Source organism: Mirounga angustirostris, unplaced genomic scaffold (assembly GCF_029215605.1).
Source record: "Mirounga angustirostris isolate CCGP_5_RB_7025 unplaced genomic scaffold, mMirAng1.0.hap1 SCAF_2, whole genome shotgun sequence".
In the NCBI taxonomy this organism is placed as follows: domain Eukaryota; kingdom Metazoa; phylum Chordata; class Mammalia; order Carnivora; family Phocidae; genus Mirounga; species Mirounga angustirostris.
Genome location: NW_026991710.1, coordinates 86,370,635 through 86,394,608, shown reverse-complemented (window position 1 = coordinate 86,394,608; position 23,974 = coordinate 86,370,635). Strand labels below are relative to the sequence as shown.

Here is a 23,974-nt window from a genome sequence, read left to right as displayed (position 1 = left end):
TTTGTTCTCAGGAGAACCACATTTCCGGGAAGAGGGTGGGGAGCAAGGCTGAAGGCAGGGAGGCAGTGAAGTGGCCTTGAACCTCGACAGTCTAGCTGTAGGGGGAGAGACGGAGGCAGTTACACTTAGTCTGGTTGCCAAGAGGATAGAGAGGATTGAAGAGATCAAGAGAAATGTAGGAGGTAAACCAGGTGAGCAATCAGTGTATGGGGCAAAGGAGAAGAAAAGTCAAAGCCGACTTTCAGATTTCTGACTGTCAATAGGGTAACAATGCCATTTAACAAAATAGGGAACAATGGGGAAAAAGCAGGCAGGGGAGACAAGGTGATAAAGTCTATCCAGTTCTATCTCATTATATAGTCAAAGGAACTAATTTCTAAAGAAGAAAGTCTTTTACCTTAAGTACCAGAGTCATAACTTGAGTTCAGATCTTCTGACCGTCACCCCCTCCTGGCCAGCCCCCTTTCTCCCCATACAGTGTAAACACCACCCATAATTCTGTCTGGGGTTTTTTTCCAGACAGATCATTACCAACCCCTCAGATATGATCGTGGATGCTCTTTCATCCCTCTCTGGACCATATTTCATGTCTGCCCCCATAAACCCAAAAAACCTTGGCTTAGCATTGCATTGAACCCTACTGACTTAAGTTTCACACAGTAAAATCTTTTATCAGTTTCAATGGAAATCTGACCCACAGGAAGATGAATGGAGCAGGCCTTCTGTGAAGTAGGTTGAAAATAATTGCATGTCAGGCAGGTTTTGGAGAGGAGCCAGTGAAGTATTAAGTGAAAACGTGAAAGAGCAGACCCTCCACTGCTCAGAATTTGAAAGCTCAAACATTGGGGCAGGGAAATATTTTATTCTCATTTGGAGGGCATGTGATTTATTTCCACTGACTGCTAATTGCTACAGAAAGCAAAGGAGTGGGTTTCCAAAAGGAATGTAACAAAGCTTACCTGGCTTGAAAAATACTTAAGTGGCATTGGTTTCAATTTACAGGCTCCTCCAGTGAGCAGCATCGTGCAGCCCAAACAATTAGGAACTAAATAAATGGGGACTTTCTGGAAATGTCTTTATTCAAAGTCTTTAGCGGGAGATTAGTGAAAGAGGACATATTTTAAGCCCTGAATAGAAAGGGAACTTTACTGGTAAAGTCCTCACTGTATTCAATTTTTCTGTTGTAATTGTTCTATTATTGAAAATGCAGAAGTTTGGCTTGATCCACTTGTTTGGGGCTCATTCAACAAATATTTATTGAGTGTTCACTGTGCCAGGCATTGTTCTAGATCAGTAGTTCTCAAGCAGCAATTTTGCTCCCCTCCTCCCCCCGTCCCTCACCCCCAGAGATACTTGGCAATATCTGGAGTCATTTTTGGCTGTCACGGTTGGGGAATAGTAGGGGGGTGACTGGCACCTAGTGGGTAGAGGCAAGGGATGCTGCTAATATCCTACAATGTACTAGACAGTGCCTTTCCAACAAAGAATTGTCTGGTCCAAAGTATTAGTCATGCCCATGTTGAGAAATCCTGTTCTAGATGCTGGCAATAAAGCAGCAAAAAAAGAGAAAACCCTCAGCTCTTATGGTACTCCTATTGTAGTGATGGAAGAGAAACAATAAACTGGTTAATAAAGAAGTATCTAGCATGCCAGATAGTGATAAGGCACTATGGAAGAAAATAAAGCAAGTGGTAGTTAGTAGTTACAATTCTACAGTGAGAAGTCACAGAAAGCCTCATTGATAAGGTGATTTTTGAGCAGAATTCTAGAAAGAAGTAAGTCATGGTGTGGGAGTGGGAGAAGCATCATTGTCTTCTCTTAAAAAAATCAGTTTGCTAATCATACATGAATTTAGGGTAAAGATAAATTTAAGGCAATTTGTGGGCAAATTATCAGAGTGTGATTGCTTTTTTCCCCTCTTTTTATCACCAAAAACTTTATGCTGACCTAGATATAGGAGTACACCATTCTCCATTTTTTATAGATTTTAGACAAATGAGAAACAGGGTTGGCTTTCCTCGCAACCAACTGAAACAGACTCTTTTAGTTCAATTTAATTATTACAGGCTATGGATTCCAAACATCACACACAACACAATGAGCCATGTGCAAGTATGTATGTATATAGTATACATAAATGTGTAGTGTGCACATGGTATATACAGTGAGTATATGAACAGGCTCTTATCACACGTGATGTAATCTGAGGACAGAAGAAGTCATCAGGGTTGAACACAAGCATAAACATGGAGGAGAGTATTTTGAAATAAGATCAAATTGTGGCCTGAGTGTTCTGTTTGGTATAATTATTGTTGTCATTGTGAATTTGTACATACTTATAATAACATTTACTAAAAATGATACAAGGCTTGAGCTTTCCTGATAGGTTTGTTCCAATCCAAAATCTTATTTGATTAACGTTTCACTGAAAAAATTACAGTTATATGTTGATTATACTCTACATTTGAAAAATCAAATACCTAAAAAAAAATTATTTGCAACTACAATATAATGAAGCTTTGATTTTTGTCAGGGAAGTATTGACTTTGTTTTCCAAGAATTCTTTCATTAAAAGAAATCTAATTTCCCATCTTAATTTAATATTGCACTCTACACAGAAATGCTCAGAATAATGAAACAAAAGCACCCTGTGAGATTGTAATTGTAGTATTTTTTAAATGTTTGGTTAAGATTTGAATATTTTAAAACCTGTAGCACCATTGTAACATAATGGTAATCCTAAATGTCTCATTGGTGTGGCATTCAGAAGCAAGTCAAACTCTGGTCAGTACTCTAAACTATTTTTAAGTACCTTATTTCTATTTTTAGATGTATAGACTGGTTAACAAAGAAAAGGAGAGAATCACTGCTTAGAATCTTTCATTTGCCCAGACCAAAAGTAATTTAATTTCTTTATCCATATCTGGTTATAGGCATGTGAGATTGCATTCCAAGGAGGAACCTGTAGGTCCTCCATCATGAAGTAGATGTGATTTTTGTATGCCCTTGCTAACGAGGGTGGGACTGTAAGGGTGATCCAACAAAACCCAATATAGAGAAGAGGATTCTGAGATGAGATAAACATTGATTAATTTTTGTCTGGATTAAATATCATCTGGGTTAAATCCATATCCAGGACCTGTGACCCTGAAGTAAGTAAAGTGCTCAAGACGTGCCTTCAAAGGAGCCCACCGCAGGGAAGGGCCTCCTATCCCCATCCAGGATGTCCACTGCATAAACGCTACGCCACCTACTTACTGTTCAGTTTTTATTCATTTACACACTCATTTACTCAACAAATGTGATCATTGGGTACTGGCCAGCATACAAGTGTTCCTGTCCTCGAGAAGTTCAATCAAGTAAAAGAGACAGTGGCATGTAAATAGTGAATATGAGAAATGTATAGAGGATGTGATACACAAATGTCTTTTGTGTGTTACGACTCAGAAGTATTGACTTGGAAAGATGAGTAGGGGTTTATAAAGCAAACAGGGTGAGGGAGGGCACTCCAGGTTGAAGAAACAGCACAGAGCAAGGTATACCAGTCCAAAGACTGTCCGCAGAGATGAGCATGAAAAGATGGGGTCAAGTTGTAATTGAGGTCTTGTATCCACTGTTACAACCTGGAATCTCCAACCTTTATTATTTTTTAGTGTTATACCTAACATCAAATGTACCCTGTTCACTGTTTTTAAGTGTACAGCTCGGCTGCATTAGGTACATCCACATCAACCATGACCACCATCCATCTCCAGAATTCTTTCATCTTCCCAAACTGAAACTCTGTACACATTGAACACTAACCCCCGCCCCCACTCTCCTGTTCCCCAGCCTCTGGCCAACACTATTCCACTTTCTGCCTCTATGAATCTGACTGCTCTAAAGTACCTCAAGTAAGTGGAATCATACAATAATTATTCTTTTGTGTCTGGCTTATTTCACTTAGCATCATGTCTTCAAGATTCATTCATGTTGTAGCATGGTCATAATTTTACCCCCAATTTTTTTTAAAGATTTTATTTATTTGAGAGAGAGAGGTAGAGAGAAAGCATGAGTGGGGGAGGGGCAGAGGCAGAGGGGAAGCAGGCTCTGCCCTGAGCAGGGAGCCCTGACGCGGGGCTTGATCCCAGGACCCTAAGATCATGACCTGAGCCCAAGGCAGATACTTAACTGACTGAGCCACCTAGGCTCCCCTCATTCCCATTTTTTTTGATCATGTGTCAAACTGTTTTGAGCATGAAATGAATCTCTAATATATGTATAGTATTAACATATCATGTACATTATAAAGAATACTCAAAAATAAATATTTTCAAAGGATAAAAATGAAAAATAAACTTATTTTTTCTTGTCATAATGGGTTGTCTTGAAAAACTCCTAGGCCATCTGTACCTCTTTGGATACCACTGCTATGGGACATGGAAAAGCACTGAGGACTCTTAAGCCAGAGGAGCAATATGGTTTGATGTTCCAACCCAGTTCTTCATCAGCCATCCTCATCATGCTGTGTGCTCTGTTGTTAGTGATGAAGAGTAGTTTTCCAAGATTAAATAACTTAAATAATGAGATTTTTATTCTTAGAGTGGAATATTCTAGTGAATCTAGAAAGCATATAACTCATCGTTACAGTTGTGCATCTTTCTAACTCACATCTACATATAACATTTTGTTGAAAAGCGTAAAATAATACAGCCACTGGAATACACTTATTGGTCACCGTTTACCTCCAGATTGCAGATGAATGTACTGGCAGAAATTAAGAGTCTCTTGATGTTTTTGAGTATTGTTCAAAATTTTATCAAAATCAGTCAATTCCTTAAAAATAAATCACAAAACAGGTACAAGTACTAAAAACTAAGGTTAGAACAATGGAGATTATATGGTGGTTGAAAAAGCATGCATGTTGGAGCCAAGTAAACCTCGGTGAAACTTAGTCTTCACCATTTACTAGCTTTGTGACTGTGGGACAGATGGCTAGATGTTTCTTAACTGTAGTGTTATCATCTATAAACATACGACAGTATCTGTTTTGTTTTGTTTTGTGCTTTTTTGGGGTTTTTGTTTTGTTGTGTTTTGGACCCTTCGGGATCCAATATTGTCAGAACGTAATCGGGATAATACGTTCTTTGCAAAGTTGTTTAGAGCATAAAATGACATAATGCACCTATGTGCCTAGTACACATGCTCAGGTGGTGTTAGTACCATCTTTTTCATCTAAGAATGAACCCTCGAACAGGGAAACTAGTTTTAATGCCCCATGTAGTAGGAGACATTCAATCCCTTTGTCTGGAATGCCCATCCCTCCATGCCCCCAAACAATCCAAACTGGAATTCAAGATTCAGATTTCCATGTCTCTAATTTTGACATTTTAGAGGTGTGATAAAGCTCTTTCTCATCACAATTCTTATATTGCTTTATTGTATCTCTAATATAATAATAACCACTTAATATGAGGTGGATGCTGTGATGAGCTGATCAGTTTCCCTTCAGGGGCAAAAGACTTCTTGCCCCAGCTGCAGGGTGAGCCCCCAGCAGACAGGGCCTCTTCTGGAACTGTTTTAGGTAAGAACACCTCCCGAGTCATACCTCTTTCCCAAGGTGGCCCCAGCCACTTAAAGGGTGACGTAGGGCCCAGGTCCTTTGTACCACTGGCGACAACTCTGAAGGATCATGTTACCTTTAGGACTTGTCTTTAGAGTTGACTAAGGCTTCCTCTGAGACAGGATCAGAGTGCAATTGCTTCTCTCTCGGCTCTGTGCCTTTCCCTTCTCTTCCCCAGGTGAGGGTCACAAGAACATAAGCTCTCTCCTGCACCCTACTCTCCATCTCAGAACCTGCAACCCAGAAACTCAACCTGCAGCCACAGTTCAGCCACTTACCACGTTGTTACAATTATTGGTTCGCTGCCTGTCACTCAATGGATGGGGTTTGCTTCTGATGTATTTCTGTATTCTCAGGATCTAGTCAATATTTGGCACTTATGAACACCGAGCAAATGCTTATTGAATAAATTCATTAAAACTGGCATCTCATTTCTTTGGCCAAGAAATTATTTCTTTTCTTGTTTCATTAGATTTATTTATTTATAGTGTTTCTCCCTTTACAGTAAAAGAATTTAGAGCAGCTAACCCAAAAGTTGGCTACAATTAAGTAATGGGGAGATAGGAATGACAGAATCTTTAAGATGAATCTATCAATGATAAGGTTCAATATAGTTGTCATTAGTCACTTAATATTTTTTAGTCATTGAGCTGAGTATCTACCATATACCAGGCACTGCTTAAATGTTAAAATAAGACTAAATCTCTATCTCCAAGGAGAATTATATTCAAATGGAAAAGAGAGGTGAAAATGGGATAGTGTAATTTTAGAAGGCAGTAGGTGGTACAGAGACCCCAGAAGGCCCTGAACACCTGGAAATATGCCACTTTGGCATATTGATTATTTTGAGCTGAAGGCAACTGAGAAATACCAGATGCAGGAATGGCTCTCCTTCTTCCCACTTTGTACCCAAAAACAAAGTATACATTTCTTGGGAGAAAGATGCCCTCCCACTATCAGGAAGAGAACGTTCTTATTACCAGAAATGGGGTAATCTTGACATCAAGATGAGTCTGTACAAACCTCACTAAAAAAAATAACCCTTATGTTCCGTGAGTGCCCCCCACATATTTGCTGTTCACTTCCTACAATTTCACACCCCTAGGTCAAGCGCTTTTTCCCTTTGTCTTCTCATGTCTCCACAACTTATCATTCTTTGTTAAAATGGTATATAACCATGGGTCTAACAGCTTCTTTGGGATTTTCATTTCTTTCTATGACTCCTTCTATGCCATATAAAAATGTTAACATCCAATAAAATATATATGCTTTTTTCCTGTTAATCTGTCTTTTGTCAGTTCAACTCACAGGTCCCAGCCACGGAAGCTAAGAGGATAAAGGAAACGTCTTTCCTTCCCTATGCCCCTTTAGGTAGGATGGTCCAAGAAGGACTCTCCCAGAAGGAGAGCAGAGGCCTTGATGATGAGAATCCATCCTTGCTGAGATTTGAGCGAAGAAACTTTTAGGCAAAGAAAACAGCTACTCTAAAGGCCAAGCATTCAGTACAAATTGGACTCTAAGCTCCAGGAAGCTAAATACAGAAAATTGCTTGTTTTTTATCTGGGAGGGAGACATGTTTCTAATTCTTAAGAGGAGCCAAAGTTTTTCCTTGAATAAAACTTGATGGCACGGAGAGAAGTAAACAATGTCTTCATCAACTATTTCACAACAAAGACAGAAGCAGAAATCTGTGACAGCTTTCTGTAGTGACACTGAAGGCCCAACATTAAGAAGCATTCAGGAAAGACAATTCTGTGAGGGTCTGCAATGACTCAGAGTTCTCAGATCAGTAGCTTGATGACATGACCTTTAAGTTTTCTTCTTTGAGTCACAATTGGATGTCAGACAGTCAAGATTACATTCTCTATTGAGGGCCTCAGCACAGGTATCCTAGAGCGTTCCATTTATTCTCTGATTCATTAATCAAGAACAAAATTGTTCAGAACAACCTAGGACAAAGGCTTTTAATCATAACACTATTTTCCTGCTACATTTAAGATTCCCAATTTAGGCTGACTTCATAGAATTCTATGGAAATACCACCTACCAGATAATGAGCTGCTTGTTCCCAGTATATGATTCTTTTTTTTTTTTTTCATTTGCACATGCATACACCACCACCCCTACTCCCACCCACCCGCTCTCTCCCTCCCACAAGGGGCCCCATAGGGTTCTCAGGGCTTGGGTTGTATATTAGTTTTTGAGATGCAAATAAATAAATGACAGCAAGCATAAAATTAAAGAAATAGTGTCAAGATAATCAAGGAAGAGGGAAATGGAGATCACCATGCTATACTATAGGGCAGGCTTGCTTAACCTAACTTTGTAATTTTGTTTCCTGACAATTAAACAAAAAGAGCATTTATTAAACAGTAACACTCCTGCAGGAGAGTGTCACAATAATTCCAAATAAAGGATATGTATTCCAAAGTGAAAAATTTAATAGGTCAGGCTTTAGCATCGTAGCAGAGGAATGTCACCACATTACAAAACATGTACCGCAATCCTCAAATTGCTTTGACTTCTTGTTACTAATAAACCATACAGATGAATACCTACAAAGTCAATGAATCAGATGCATCCTATTTGCAAATATCGAAAGCTCCTGCATTCTGATCCAAGCTCTACTACCTGAAGGAGTTTAGGACATGACAGCCCAAAATATGCTGCATTGGTATATTGATGATTTGGAGCTGAAGGCACTTGATAAACAGCAAGTTCAGGGAGAGGCTTTCTCTGCACTCCCTCTATCTGCCTAAAGACAGATCCTCCAAAAGGAACTCAACTGGCATAAATCCTCTCCTCAAGAGTTTCATCAACTGGGGAATATTGACTCTTACCATTGGAGAGAAAACTAGAAGTTGACACCACACCCAGAAAAACTTTGTCACAAACTATTACCTCCCCGTCTGTTCTTCTCAGGACCCAGTCATCTTTCCTAAAATGATTTACTCTCCCCTACATTTCCATTTCCCATCCACACTATGCTGCTATATAAGCTCTCAAATCTCACCATTTTGGGGATGTGCACTTTTTTCCCCCTGTGATGCCCCCTAGCAGGTAACATTTAAAATTAATACACCTGTATACCTTTTCTCCTATTGATCTGCCTGTTGTCAGTTTATTTCATAGACCCAGCTATTGATCCCAGGAGGGTAGAGGGAAGTCTGTCCTCCCCTATGCACCTGTTTTTTCAACTATGAGACCAGAACTGAAAAGGTGCTGGGATTAAATAATAATGTGTGAAAGTCTCCAGGCCAGCACAGTTGCAAGCAGATGACAGTCTCTCCGCTCTGCCTTTCCTTCCTTCTTGTTCTTCATACCTAGTATAGAGTAAGGGCCTATCTCAAACAGAGCTTACAACCAAAAGCCACTCATAAGCAGCCTCCCTTGAGTGTACAAATGGAGGCCAACACGTCATGTCTACATATTTAACAATTGTGAGTCAAGCTGGCAAACTGTTAAATAAAATATGTTGTATCTTTCTATGTTGGTAAATATACCTTCATAATAATCTGGGAGGCCAAGTTCAAATTTAGATTTTTCAGCTCCTTCAGAGTTTCATGCCAAAATCTAGTAGGAGGCCCTGGGGTATACTCACCTTCCCAAGTCCTGAGGCCTGTATCCCTACTCTTCCTCTCCCGGCTCTCTCCCTCCCACAAGGGGCCCCGTAGGTATGATGTGAATACCCCAGCTTGATCAAGCTCCAGACACGCCTCCATAATCAACTGCCCCTCAGGCTCAAGAGTCTGCACACCAGCAACCATAGTCTGCCCTGAGGAAGCTGGGAGGGGAAGGGGTCCCAGCAGGCCTTGGAGCAACTACTGGGGCCTGTTGAACAGAAAGTTCCATGGTCCCAGGGACCCTGAACTTGGTCTAGAAATAAAGGTAAGGTTCTCACATAGTCAGTAACTTTGGCCCCACGGACTCCTCACCGTCTTGGTGGCAAGGGGGCCACAGAGGGGCACTTTAAGGCATAACCTGAAGCCAAGTCTTGCCTGGTTCTAAGGGTGATATTGCTTACAAGTTCAGCAGTTCTTGCAATAATTTCATGCTTCCCAGGAAATCAATATCCACAAAAGTACTGAAGTTAGCATGATTATGTCAAGAAAAGGTAATTCTATAAAAAGAGGGTTTTTTTAATCCTTTCCTGTATCTACAGAAACAAATATGAATGTAGCTTAAATCTTAGCCATCTTTCCCCAGCTCTATCATTATTTTAAGGTACATTTCTATTCTTGCTTCATACATCTGAGTTCCCTCTTTCTCTCCTCTCTCTCTCCCTCCCTCCCTACTACCCCTCCCCAACACACTCCTCTCCCTTGCTCCTTCCCTCCCCGCCACACCTCCTCCTCTCCCTCTTCCTCTCTCCTTCCTTCCTTTCTTCCATTCCTCCCTCCTTCCCTCTTGATTTCTCATTTCTTGTTTTGATAAACTCATAATTTTTGTGGACAAAAAAATGCAATTAGAAGCTGGATTTGCTACTTTCAAGAAAGTTATATCTAGTGTCCCATAAGTAGAACACAGGAATAAATTTTCTTGTCACAATGTGATTGTAGTGGAACAGCTCCAACTTCTTGATTCCTGGGACTCACCCTTTATTTAATTCAAATAACTCTTCCCCAAACCATAAAATACCTTTACTAAAAAAGAAGGAAAGTAATATATCATGCTTTTTTTGGCTTCTATGTGTGTGATGAGACAGAAATTACTCAGATTTACAAGTGTCTTGACTTTTATAAAGATTTACCCTTCAAAATATGAAAAACACCTTATTTACACTCGTGTTACATTACTGATCCAAGTATTTCCCACTTCACTAAAGGGCGTACAGAGGCACGTAAAAAAAGACCTACTAAATACTCAGAGAACAGGAGGAACACAAACGGCTTGTAGCACTAAGAGAGAAACATGCTCAGACAGCTACACAATTAGTTTTATTCTACCCTTCACTAGACCAAATTAGCAAATCTCCCAATGTTAACTATACCTCCTGCTCACTTACAGATTGGTTTGTATTCTTAAAAATCATTACCAATGAAATGTTCCCATAATCTTACCACATCTAACTTATTATTTGAGCCATTTGTCTTCGTCCTGCAAAATATGTTATTCTGTATAACGTTCATCAGTAGGTTGGTTCCTTATCATCACCACAGTAAAAACACTTCAGGCTTTTATAAAAACAGTCAAGCAATCCTTTCTTAATAAGAATGATATAATAGTCTTTGAATTAAAAAAAAAGAAAGAAAAGAAAAGACCACGGACCTATTATGAATTGGAGATGTGGATTTGACTTGTGTTATCAGCAACAGTAATGACATTTTACCCATCAGCTCTCACTCTTTCACCTGATACTTGACAAGAAAGAACGTACATAGGCCAAAAAATTAACCAGAGGTTTAGTATGGCCATATAGAATAAAAGTACTGACCCACTGTCTTAATTAGTTTGGGCTGCTACAACAAATATACCATAGATTGGATGGCTTAAACAACAAACATTTATTTTCTCTTAGTTCTGGAGGCTGGGAAGTCCAAGTTTAAGGCAGATCCAGTGCCTGATAAGGGCCCGTTTCCTAGCTGACAGATGACTGTCTTTTCAGACCCTCACATGACAGAGAACAGAGAGAGAGGGAGCGAGGTCTCTCATGCTTGTTCTTATAAGGTACTAATCCCATTCAGCAGGGTTTTACCCTCACGACCTGATTATCTCCCCAAAACCCACCTCCAAATAACATCCCATTGAGGATTAGGCTTCAACATGTAAATTTGGAGGGGACATAAACATTCATCCGATATCACCCACACTGAGGCCTGTAATATCAGTCATATCAATCATGTAGGATTTTCAGAAAAGGCTACTGAATGTTAATCAATAAACATTTTATAAAAAGTTTTAATCATTACAGAAATATGTCTCAAGTACACATACACAATTATATTTACATACTGTAGATAGATTAGATAATCTGCATACATACAGAAACACTTGTACATAACTTTTAAATTAGGCATATTTCAAATGTATAGTTCACACATATAACCATACACAAAATCATTTCCCAAAGAAAAGAGTTTTAATATATCAGCCAGTAAGTTTCCCCTGCCTTGATCACTCTCCATGATTCCCCAGTAAAATGGCAATGAGGAGCTGAGCTGGCTGGGAAGGTAAGGTGATGCAGCTTTTGTGATGAATGGAAGAAGAGGAATGAACTGAAGTAGGGTCTGCTGTGCTCTAAAATGTAGAGTCAGGAATGAAATAGGCTTCCACTGAGAATTATTTGTTATCTAGGCAACACTGTACATTTTCATCCCTAATATGTTTATTTATTTTTTACCGAAGAATCATCTTTATTAATGGAGACATGTATCCTCACATTCAAAGATACAAGGGCTATTAATTCAGGCTCCGAGGCCTTTCCTCACACTGATTCCCTACCTGGACCAGCTCGTTCAAGTCATTCATTCTATTTGAAAGATACTGAATGCTTATGGTGTGCTGGGCATGATTCTAAGTTTAGAGATGGAACAGTTACCAAGACAGATAGGGTCTCTTTCATGGAGTGGGGGATGAGAGATGGGAGGACAAGTGGGAGTCAATAATAGGCAATAAACAAGGAAACAAACTACCTAATTTCAGACAGAGATCAGTATGATGAAGAAGTTAAAACATGCTTCTCTCCCCATTCTGCTTTTCTCCCGGTGCCCACCTTATCAACTCTTGACAATGTTTTCCAACAACCTCCCCCGCCCAATCCTGAATAGACCATTTCCTCCTTTTATGGACTCATTGATCCCACCTGAATTCTTTCATGCCACTTTATTGCATTTGTTTACCTGTCTTATCTTTCCAAATGAGTTTAAGCCCCTTTGGAGTAAAGGTCAGACTTTTTTTTTTAATGATTTTGTAGTTGTAATCCTTGGCATATATTCTGGTTTTGCTCACCACATAACATACCCAATAAATGCCAATTAACTGAACAAATCTGTTGAAGGAATACGGGAGCTATTAAGAGTAGGCTAGCAAAGGACTATTATTGCAAAACTTGAGGCTTAATGACTATGTTGTGATCACAACCTTCTACAAAGATTTTATGATACTCTCATTAGAACCATGTTATTTTTTAAAAGATTTATTTATTTGAGAGAGAGAGAGAGAGCACACACGTGCTCTCGAGTGAGGGTGGGGGTCCAGAAGGAGAGACTCTTTCAAGCAGACTCCCTGTTGAGTGAGACCCCAACTTGGGGCTTGATCTCATGACCCAGAGACCATGAGCTGAGCCAAAACCAAGAGTTGGAGACTTAACTGACTGGGCCACCCAGGTGTCCCCAGAACCATGTTCTATTGTTTAATCTAGTAGCTCTTATCCATTGTGCCATTTTTAAAGAAATTACAATTTAGGATTCACACTACTAGAGTGATGTCAGCCAGAAAGTGAACTGAACAAATAGACTGTGTAGTATGAGTTAAGAGGTGAACCCAGGGGCACCAAAGAAAAGTCAGATTTCCCAGAACCCAGAGAATTTTCTCAAAGAGACAGAGCAGTGAACCATATTACTCAAATAACAACACAGCACTGAAGGACTCTGGCTAAATAATCTAAGGCCTCTTTTTTTTTTTTTTTTTTTTTTTTTTAAGATTTTATTTATTTATTTGACGGAGAGAGACACAGTGAGAAAGGGAACACAAGCAGGGGGAGTGGGAGAGGGAGAAGCAGGCTTCCCACTGAGCAGGGAGCCTATGCAGGGCTTGATCACAGGACCCCTGGATCATGACCTGAGCCAAAGGCAGACACTTAACGACTGAGCCACCCAGGAGCCCCAAAGGCCTCTTTCCAGCGTTGAAAAGCTCCTTGTGACCTCACAGTAGCTTTAGGCCATCCATTGGAAGGCTCTAACCAGCTCAGCTCTTTACTCAATGCCTCCCAGGGAACTACCAGTTCCAAGATAGGCAGAGGAAAAACTCTCAGCATTGTAGTAATAAAAAAAAAACTTCTTAAGGTGATTTAGGATCCATCTGCATGATAATGGGTATAATGCAGACCAGAGTGCAAACCCAAAAGAACTGATTGCTTTGAATGATAATGAGAAAATGTTTTCTATTGATGCCAAAGCAGTTACAGAAGAATCTTACGAAAAGCTCTATTAGGCATTAATATCAGACTTGGATTTTACTAAGAGTTACGTCTGAAAAGTGTTACTTATCAGAGGCCAACCTGTCTTACAGCTCTGATGTGCTCCTCTCCACTCCCTGATGATTTGTCTCCTACACAAACAATTCTAGGAACATGGGTTGTTAACTCCTGAGTCTTCTTCTAGCTTCAAAGACAGGATCCAACAAGGCACAGGGAAACCACAAACCTAGTGGAGTACATAAGCAGCCTGAGGTCTTCTGCAAAGTAACCAACAAACATCTGCCGTCTTTTGTGGTCACCGATGTATTTTTTTTTTTTTTTTTTTTACTAAGTTTAGGAACTGAATTTCCATTTTTTATTTGCTAATGGAAAATCTGGACCAAAAAGTTGCTGAATTAGTGAATCTCAGACAGAATAAACATGTTATTAGAGATAAAGCCATGGGCTTTGTTTATGTGGTCTCTTCATCAAAAGACAGAAAAAGAGTTGAAATAGATTGGTAAATTAGTAAATTTGATTCATAGAATAAAGTCTTATTCTAATTCTATCATTATTGTTCCCATTATTCCTAAAATAAAAAAATAACTATTGTTGAGCACATCCCATATTTCAGCCAATATGCCAGGTGTTTCATGTAATTATCTGATTTCATTCTCCCAGCAACACTATGTGGTAAGATTCATTGTCCCACTTTCATAGATAGGGAAACTGAGGCTCAGAAATTAGAAGTAATTTGCTCAAAATCTTACAGGTCATAAGTTGAAGAGCAGGATTGCAAGACAAATGTGTATGACTTTAAAATTTGCATTCTTGCCAACATATCCATTGCCTTGAGAAAAGTTAATTTCAAAGATCGAACAATACCTCTCTCCCATTTTTTAAAAAGTCCTTTAAGGATTAAGACTTGACTGCATTTTAACCCTGAGCCATCAGGATTTTTTTAAAGCGTTAATTCACAGTAGTTATCTTTAAAGATTTCATTTAAATGCATTTAATTTATTTAATTAATTTGTATAACTAAGTCTGAGCATTTTTTTTTTTTTTTTTAGGAAAGAGATCTACTAAGTACAAATGTGTTCTATTGGTCTTTCTAGCCTCATCATAATCTGTCAGTCCAGAATGACAGCTCGTGGTGGGATTATAAGAGCTCAAACTCACAGTGTGCTCAAAGCGGGAGAGACAGGTTCTGGGGATCACATAACAGGTACCACAGTGGATACTTAAAACATTGCACAATCAACATCAAAATGAAGTTTACTCAAACAAGTGACTTTCAAGACAAAGGGAGGGAAAAGAGAGGTTGGATGGGAAGGGCTAGACATTCGGGGCCTTAAACTGACGTTTTATAATAACTGGTGTATGTCAAACTGTCTTATGACCATCACAAAATAAATTGAAGTCATTTCCTCAAAAGTCATTCAATCTAAGCATGCTAAACATCTCTTACCATATTTGGATGCCATTCGATTCACTCTAAAGGAATGAACACCTATGTGATTTTCAACAAATCCTATTATACCAACCCGATGACTGACATTCCTCGTTTTTCACAGACATGATTGAAGTTTCATGCCCCTATTTAAGATAACCACAATTACTTGGATAGATCTCGTGGTGTGACATCCCACACCTATCTATTGAGAGAAACTATCTATTGTCGGTTTCTAAATCATTTGCTTTCTAGAGCTGTCCACTTCTTAAATTGGCTGCAGGAGGGAGAAGGAAGGGAGGAAGACTGCAGAAAAAATATTACCCTCACCAGGAAAAAAGTACACTCAGAATAATTCAGAATTGGTTCGTTAACTATTGAAACACATAATAAATTTTTTCCTATAATTTATGTGACATTTACTTTCATTTTCTTATTTTTAAAAATTTTCCTGTTTGCCTTATTTCCCTCCTTCCAGAAAAGATGATATTCGAATTTTCTCCTTTGCCTGAAGTCATTTCTTTGCAAATGGAAGAGCAGGAGAACGGAGCTGGCTGTGCAATAACCTAGGACAAATGATCTGTGTTGGTTACCTTGTAGTTTCTGGTTGTATTCGGTCCTGTCAGATTGGCTCCTCCTCAAGGTACCAGAGTGGTCCCCAGAAACACTGCTGTCAACCACTGTGTCGGTCTTCCTTCTCTCCAGCATATAGAGCCTGGGCCTCAAGAAGGTCAGATTCTTTTTCTTGGTGCCCATGTTCTCTTTCCCAGTGGCTTCTCTGCGCTCCGTCGGAGTCAAAGGCAAGCTTCGGAGACTTGTAGGCAATGGCTATATGCTGCAGTGCCTCAGGGTCAGAGTCGAAGCCACAAGAGGGACGAGTTTAACTGGCCCCTTCTTACTAAACGGCTTCGCTCCGGGGTTACCTGGCTGTGACTGCCACCTGTACGGAGTCCCAGAGCTCCACCCCTATGAGGTCATTCTTTTTTATACCTAGAATCCAACAGGGGAAGCTGCCACCTGTTACCTGAGAGACCTGCAGCACAGAGCTAGGCAAAGCAGGGACTGCGCTGTCACATGCTACCGGAGCAAACAGAAATCTCATTGTGTGCAGCCACGAGGCTGGGGGTTGGGGCAAACGGGAAGAGCAGGGTGGGGCAGGCCAGAAGGGCAGCGCTCGGGAGTGTAACCTGCGGCTTGTGGGTTTAATGTGTGCCTGGGGGCGTGGACAGATGCGCTGGGACGCTGCGTGTGGTCTGCTCGCTGGAGGCACACAGGGGCTTGCGTGGGGCTTTTAGCCAGAGTCACCCACGTGTGACCCGCAGAGTTAGTGTGGGGTGGTTAGAATTTATATCAGCATCACAACAGAGGGTACAGAATCATTTTTAAGGATTATCTGTGTGCCCTCAAAAGTCATGCTTCCGATGAACATTCTCAAATTATTTACCAACAACGTATCTGCCAAACGTTGCTCCACATTCTCAAGGAAACAAGCGTTCGAATTTGAGAGGCATCTGGGCCACGGGCACAAGAGGAAGAGGAAATGTCCACAGAAGCCTGGAGTCTTTTGATGTCTCCTGTCCATGCGTGACCCTTGCCTGAAATTCACCCTTTCATGGTCCCAACCCTGTTCTTCTCTGTTCTGCTGCTTAGGAAAATAAGCACGGTGACATCAGGGTGTGATTTCTGTAAGATCTTTTCCCTTTTCCCTTTTCATAGATGGAGTGCCAGGAAATGACAGCTCACCTTGGGAAAAGAAGGGAAGGAAAAATGTTTGAAACTGAAGAGAGACGTGTGGAAAGTGGAAAAGACAGGGGCAGGGACTGGGAGGGTGGAAGGCAAATACTGATGGGCCTTTCATTAATTTTTTGAAGTTGTTTTTCCTTGGAGTTACTGAGATTTCTCAAGGGGGAAATTTGCAGAAGCTCTGGGAATGCGCTGAGTGTTTTGTCTGCCCTCGTTAAAGAAAAGAGAGACTCTAAGAGGAAAGTAAATTCTCTTTTATTGTAAAGGTACTGCCAAAATTCAGCTTTGCGCTGCCCCTTCTAAACCGTAGCGAAATCTTATTAGACAAGGTTTATAAATGAGGAAAAAAAGACAAAACCATTTTCCAATCCAAGATGTGTGGGCTGAATATAACTTGCATAATTACCTTAAAAGATAAATGACAAACCTTCATCCACTGTAGAGATATCCATATATAGCTTGGCATATTGAATGGTTTTTATTTAATATAATTGATAGTCTTTTTTTTAACAAGCACTCCCAAGCACATTCAATAAATCCTTTAAAAGGCACACTCACTACTAAGATGTAAAATGAGCTTTCTTAATTCCTGTTAAAAAGTCGCACTTGTATTCTAATATTATATGTACATATATGTTTGCATGTGTTCACCTGGGAGCTACCAGAGATATGCTATTTAGGTGTAGTACTATTGCAAACGTAGACCCTTAAAACCATAGAACTTATGGGAAATACGAGGTTAAGGACACAACACTCCAAAACTTTGTCAGTGACCCACAAAGAACCAGATAGAAAACTATAAAAAATGGTCGCACAGTTTTACATGTGATACATGGTTAAGAAATACATAAATAGTATAATAAATATGGCACTTGATATTGAAACAGAACTGAAGGATACCTGTGGAAGTGGGCTGTAGAAGGGTCACAGTTTATGGGTCAGGAAAGAAGCCGTATGCAAAATCAGATGGAAATGGATACCAGCAGATGCGCATGAGTGTGGCTCACGGCCCAGGGAGTGAACCGAGGTCACTGGTAGTTTTGAGGAGTGTACATGTGTGCAATTTTTGTACTCCCTTGTGGCTCAAGGCATCTGGATACAGTTTTCGGCATTCACCTAATGTTTTAAGTGGTTGAAATCACACACCAGCAAATGTGAAATTACGTCATGCCCAAACAGTTCCCTAATGTATCAATCTTGTTGGAACCAATTTGTGTTTTCGTAACAAGCATTATAGCAGAACTGACTGTACTAGCTTTATTGTATTTTTAAATTTTATCAGTTGAGAAGGTACATAATATTGCTATTATGGATTCAGTAGTAAATACATATTTTGTTTTTTTAATAAAAGTTTCCATGTTAACTTTAAAAATAATACTGCTTTTTAATCAATCAACAATTGAGGTGGACATTGTGAGTTGCTTTAATATTCATCCTAGCACATTCTACCCCCACGACATTCCTTGCCAAAAGAACACATTTTTGGTTCAAGGCAGAATTAGGCTTGGCCAATCATAATGATAATTTTGTTCCCTATTTTTCCAGGCTCTCTTGCTGCTAGGGGTGGCCGTGTATTCCCAGGCCTGGCAAATGAGACCTCAGGGGCCGTCTGCTAGAACAGAGGGCAGTGTGTTGATTCTGAGGAAGTTTTGCTTCTCGGGGCTGTTGTCACAGCTGGCTCCAATCCTCCCCTTTCGTCTAAACTTGCTCTCAGGGGGCAGTTGCAATCACCCTGTGTCCAAAAGAACTATGAGCTTTGACACCATTGAGCTACTGAACCAATACTTGCAGCCAACTATCTGTAGACTTCTTGTTATGATAGTAACATAAACCTCTCTTCCTAAAACCATTCTTAGTTGAGTTTTTGTTGGGAATACATTTCTAATGGATTCGACAGACATCCAGTGCTTGGTTGTATGTATATAGATTCATAGTTCTCTTGCTTATCTCTTTGCATTTTTTACCTACACGTGTAGAATCTCAAACATAAAACACGACTTAGTTTTTCTGGCACTGAGAGAAGACAGGTTAGAGAGATTTTGAGTGTTTCATCACTGGAGCATTTTGCTAGAACGTGAGTGAGACTAGAGGACAAGGACCCTGACTTGTCTGAGTTTTATATTTTTATACTTAGGGAAGAGGGAAGGCAGAGGGAAGAAACTATTTCAATGCAAGGATTTTATATTATGTAAATAAATAAAATGTTGATATTAAGACATTTAAATTAATTTTTTTAATTATTATTATTTGTGGGGGAGGGGTAAAGGGAGAGGGAGTGAGAGAATCTTAAGCAGGCTCCATGCCAAGCACCAAGCCTGACACAAGGCCCAATCCCACGACCACAAGATCATGACCTGAGCTGAAATCAAGAGTCAGACGCTTAACTGACTAAACCACCCAGGTGCCCTATGGCATTTAGATTAATTTTATTGGAAGTAAAGAGCAAGGAGTTCCGGGATCATTATTTTAAAAAGCACTGGAGAGTGAATTCAAGACTCAGTTTTAGTTTTGGCTATGACATAAATCAGCTTGATGTTACAAGTGACATAATCTCTCCAGGTCCCAATTTCTTCATCTATAAAATGTAAGGATGAGTTAGCCATTCGAGCTATTCACTAAATATTTTCAGTTTTCCATTTGGGCACATGGAAGTATTGCACTGCCTTGCACCCTTATAATTTAAGTGTGGCCATGTAACTTGCTTTGGACAAAGAAACTGATTAAAAGTGATATACGTCACTTGTGGGAAAGTGCTAAGAACCAGTGTGTTTGGCTCTAGCTCTCTTTCCCTCATTTATGATGACTGACAAGATTCCAGGCAGTGGCAACTCTATCAGGATGAGTCCTGGGATGCGGATCAGAGCACAGCCCCCAATCATCCCATAATGGTTGTCTAGTTTGAGCATGAAAGAATTCTTTGAGGCTTTAAGCCACTGAGGTCTGAGGTTTTTTAAAAAATTACTTCAGCATAACCTAGACAATCCTTATTGCTGTAGGGTGTAGATTAAATGATACATACATCTTGTTCAGGTCCAGCATTATGTGATTTCTGGATTCTAGTCCCAGGGCGCTATCAGGTTGGAAGAGTCCCAATTCCAAAACAGAAATAATATCTCTTGAATAATGTCATGAATAAACTGGACTGGAGGAAGGAAAGGAATTTATTATAAGTTAGGAATTCATTGTAGGAGTCCAGGTGAGCGATGCTTGGACTAGGGTAGTGGTGGCAGAGATGGAGAAAAATTGATGAATTCAAATACATTTCAAAAGTTGAACTGACAGAATTCGTATGTGGTTTGATTGAGGTAGATGAATAAAAAGAGGAATGAAGGTAAATTCCGGGTTTTAAGATTAAATACCTGGGAAGATATTGGTGCTGTGTGCTACAATAGGAAGGAAAAAAAAAGACAAAAGGAAAGGTAAATTGGGTGGGTTGTCAAGAACTCCATTTAAGATGCATTAAGGTTAAAATACCTGTGAAATATTCATAGGAAATGTCAGGTAGCCTTTGGATTTATAAATTTGGAGTCACTATTTAGATTTTAGATTAAAAAAACTGGTCATCAGAATATACATACCTTTTTTTAAGATTTTATTTATTTATTTGAGAGAGAGAGAGAGCAAGAGTAGGGGGGAGAGGCAGAGGGAGAAGCAGACTCCCTGTTGAGCAGGGAGCCCCACGTGGGGCTTGATCCCAGGACCCTGAGATCACTACCTGAGCTGAAGGCAGACGCTTAACAGATTGAGCCACCCAAGTGCCCCTGAATATACATACTATTTAAAGTCGGGGATGGATGAGACCATTTAGAAAGAAAATATATCCAGAAAAGAAGGACCAAAGTCAAGCCCTGAAAAACAGTAAGTCTAGAGGTGGGGCTGGAGGAAAACCCAGCACAGAAGGCAGCAGAGAGCAGCTGCTGAGGTGGGAGAAACGTGGGAGAATGTGGCATCACAGGGCTGGAGGCAGCTTTTTCTAAAACTCAAGAATGGTCAGTCTGCTGAAAAGCTAGACAAAAGGAAAATGGAAAATAATTCTTTTAATCTGGCACAAAGTTGGTCATTTATGAACTTTTCAGAAGGAGTTTCAGTAAAGTGGAGGAGGTAGAGCCAAAATGAAAGGAAGTATTGAATCATGTGAGAATGACACTTTTTAAAAAAATTTTTTAAGAGATTTATTTATTTATTTGAGGGGGGAGGGGCAGAGGGAGAGAATCTTCAAGCAGACTCCCCGCTGAGCTTAGAGCCCTCGGGTTCCATCTCCCGACCCTGAGATCATGACCTAAGCCAAAACCAAGATTCAGACCCTTAACCGACTGAGCCATCCAGGCACCCCAGAATGCCACTTCTGAGAAAGTGTGCTATGATGTATTGTTACTAAGCAATCACTATATGTAAGGATTATACCTTGGCAAAATAGTGATGAAGGTGGACCCGTATCCATATCCCGAAACAGGTTCAGAGAAGTTAAGGGATTTTCCCCAGATCACACGACTAGAAAATGAAGGAGTAAGGATAGATTCAGGCTCTCACCTAGCAACGCCTACGGTCTCGGCCCCTCTGCTGTATCCAAAGCGCTGGGCAAACTGCCTTATATGCAGCAAGCACACCCAAATGCGCGTTTCTTTTGTCTGTTCAAAGAACAGTTCCCTATCACCTGTCTTTTTTTGAGAGGTGCAGTGAATCTGAGTGATCTGAAATTTTATCAACATCTTAAGTGATTTGTGCGTACAGTCCAGCTCAGAGAATTCCTGCAAGTGTGCTCTTTGTCTCCAGTGTCTCTCTACTCCAATTCATCTTGCCCAGTGCCTCTTGAATTTCCTTCCTAAACTGTAAATCAGATCGTGTCATTCTTCAGATTAAAAAGCGTGATGCATTGTTTCTCACCTCATGTCGAAGGAAATCCAAATATTCTGTAGGCCTCAATCAGACTGTTCAGTTTTATTTCCAATTACTTGCTGTTTTAGTTATCGATTGCTGAATAACAAATCACCTCGGACAACTTAGTTGCTTAGAGCAATGATTATCATTGTGGTAGCTCTCACAGTTCCTGTGGCTCAGAAATTTGGGAAGGGCTCAGTGAAGCAGTTTGGACTCAGGTCTCTCATGCGGTTGGAGGTTGATGTTAGCTAAAGCTGAGATGGTGGGCAGATAAAACAGCTGCAGGGTGACCAGGCATCTGTCTCTTTTCATATGCTATCACGGCCTCTTTGGTTGCTCCACAGCATGGCGGCCTCAGGGAAGTCAGACTGCTGACATCATGGCTCAGGGCTACAGAGGCGAGTATCTCAAGGGAACCAGGCAGAAACCATAGCCTCTTTTATGACCAATCCTATGAAGTCACATAGCATCACTTCCACCAGAGTCTCAAAGCCTACCCAGATTAAAGGGAAAAGGAACATTGACCCCACCTTTCCCATGGGAGGAGTATCAAAGTGATGTTGTAGGAAGAGCTTACAGGATGGGAGAAATTGTTGTGGCTATCTATGGAAAATGCAGTGTGACCCATATACCCATTACATACTCCATATTCTATTCTCTTTTAGGATTGTTTTTGTTCAAACTGTTTCTTTTACTTGGAATAGTGCTCCCCATCCTGTGAAATCTTACTCATCCTTCAAGACCCAGCTTAAATGTTCCCTCCTCTGAGACACTTCCCTTCTGTCCCTGAGAACAATCATTCCCACCCTCCTCTAAGACCACAGAGCGGCCTACCTCTATCCTAGCAGAGGGAGCTCTGTAGATTCTATGACTCGTTAGAATATGAACTCTTCAAGCTATTTGCCTTTGAAACCCTCATGACTAGCAATATGAAATCAATAAATGTTTGTTGTTGTGGGGGTCAGACATAGCAGGTTAAGGTCTTGTGCAGCCTACTAATTTATGGGGAGAAGCTGAGCTGCATACAACCTGAAGTATTCTTTTTCCTCTCTCTCCGATTAGTATCTCCTTTCCTGGGAAAGGAGGATATAGATCTGGAAACAAAAGAGAAAATCAGAGAATATTACTTCCTCAAAGATGAGATCATTAATGCATGTGTGAGATGACCATAAAGCCAGCTTTGAGAGCTCCCTATTCAACTGCAAATTGTTCATCATGGCCCTGCTCTCTTGTAGCTGTGTTTTTATATTCACTGCTCTGCTTCCTGAAAGCGACAATTTCTGTTAATGCACTGACCAAGCAGCAGCATAATAATCCTGTCAGCAAACAATGGATGGGAGCTGAGGTTTGAAAGGAGGTAAACCTTCTAGTGTTTTTATCCTCTTGACTGAAGTAATTTTAGCAATGACATATGATCATATTTGGGTCTTTGTCTCAGCTGTAATGAATCATCCATTGCAGGATTTTCAAGGTTATCAAGGGTGGGGGTGGGGGTTTATCTTGGGAAGGGGAAGAATCTTTGTAAGTGCATCGAATAGCCTGACTATGATCAAAACAAGCTACATAAGCAAGCAAAGGTGCCACTGGAATCTTTGAAAACTATCTATTTAATGATGATGGTATCTAAGTTGGAAAATTGGATTCAATTTCTAATAGTTCACGATCTTCCAGAACTCATTTAACAGTTATTCCAGCAGAACAGCAACTTGGGTCAAAACAATTGATACAGGAGATGAACTATTCTTATATCCCAGGGAGAACCCAGAAGACTTTTTAAATTGCCCCCTCTCTCCAGTTTCTCCCCCCTACTACCCCAAATTTAGACCTCAGGGAAGTTAACTGGCTTCTAAGTAGGAGATAGAACTCTACGTACTTTTCATTTTAGTTGTAAGCAGCCAGCTTCCTATTTCTTGTATTATACTTATGAATAATTCAGAAACATTTATTGAAAAATAAAATCTTAATATTATGGTTGAATATTTAAATTCACACATCATTGGATCATATTTTATATGCAAGACTATATGCTACAGACTCCTAATACATGGCCACTAAATGATCCTAGAGGCTCGGTGAAAAGAAATGATCCTTTGTTCTTCTACCTCCAAAGCATTCTTTTCTTATTTCACTTCGTTTTCTTTTGTGCCAAAATCGTTCTGTCATAAGAGCTCAGTATGTTGGCTGC

General features: G+C 40.1%; 1 protein-coding gene across 1 annotated transcript in view; it reads right to left on the bottom strand.

The window, feature by feature from the left end:
* The window catches only part of ARHGEF38 (Rho guanine nucleotide exchange factor 38), a 135,070-nt gene extending 113,270 nt beyond the window's left edge, over positions 1-21,800 (bottom strand). The window contains exons 1-3 of the mRNA XM_045881752.2: positions 21,796-21,800; positions 21,316-21,402; positions 15,762-15,982 (exon numbers count right to left, since the gene is read on the bottom strand). Of these exons, the coding sequence (XP_045737708.2) occupies positions 15,762-15,982; positions 21,316-21,402; positions 21,796-21,800 (313 nt within the window). The remainder of the gene's footprint in view (positions 1-15,761; positions 15,983-21,315; positions 21,403-21,795) is intronic.
* Between the last annotated feature and the right edge of the window lie 2,174 nt (positions 21,801-23,974).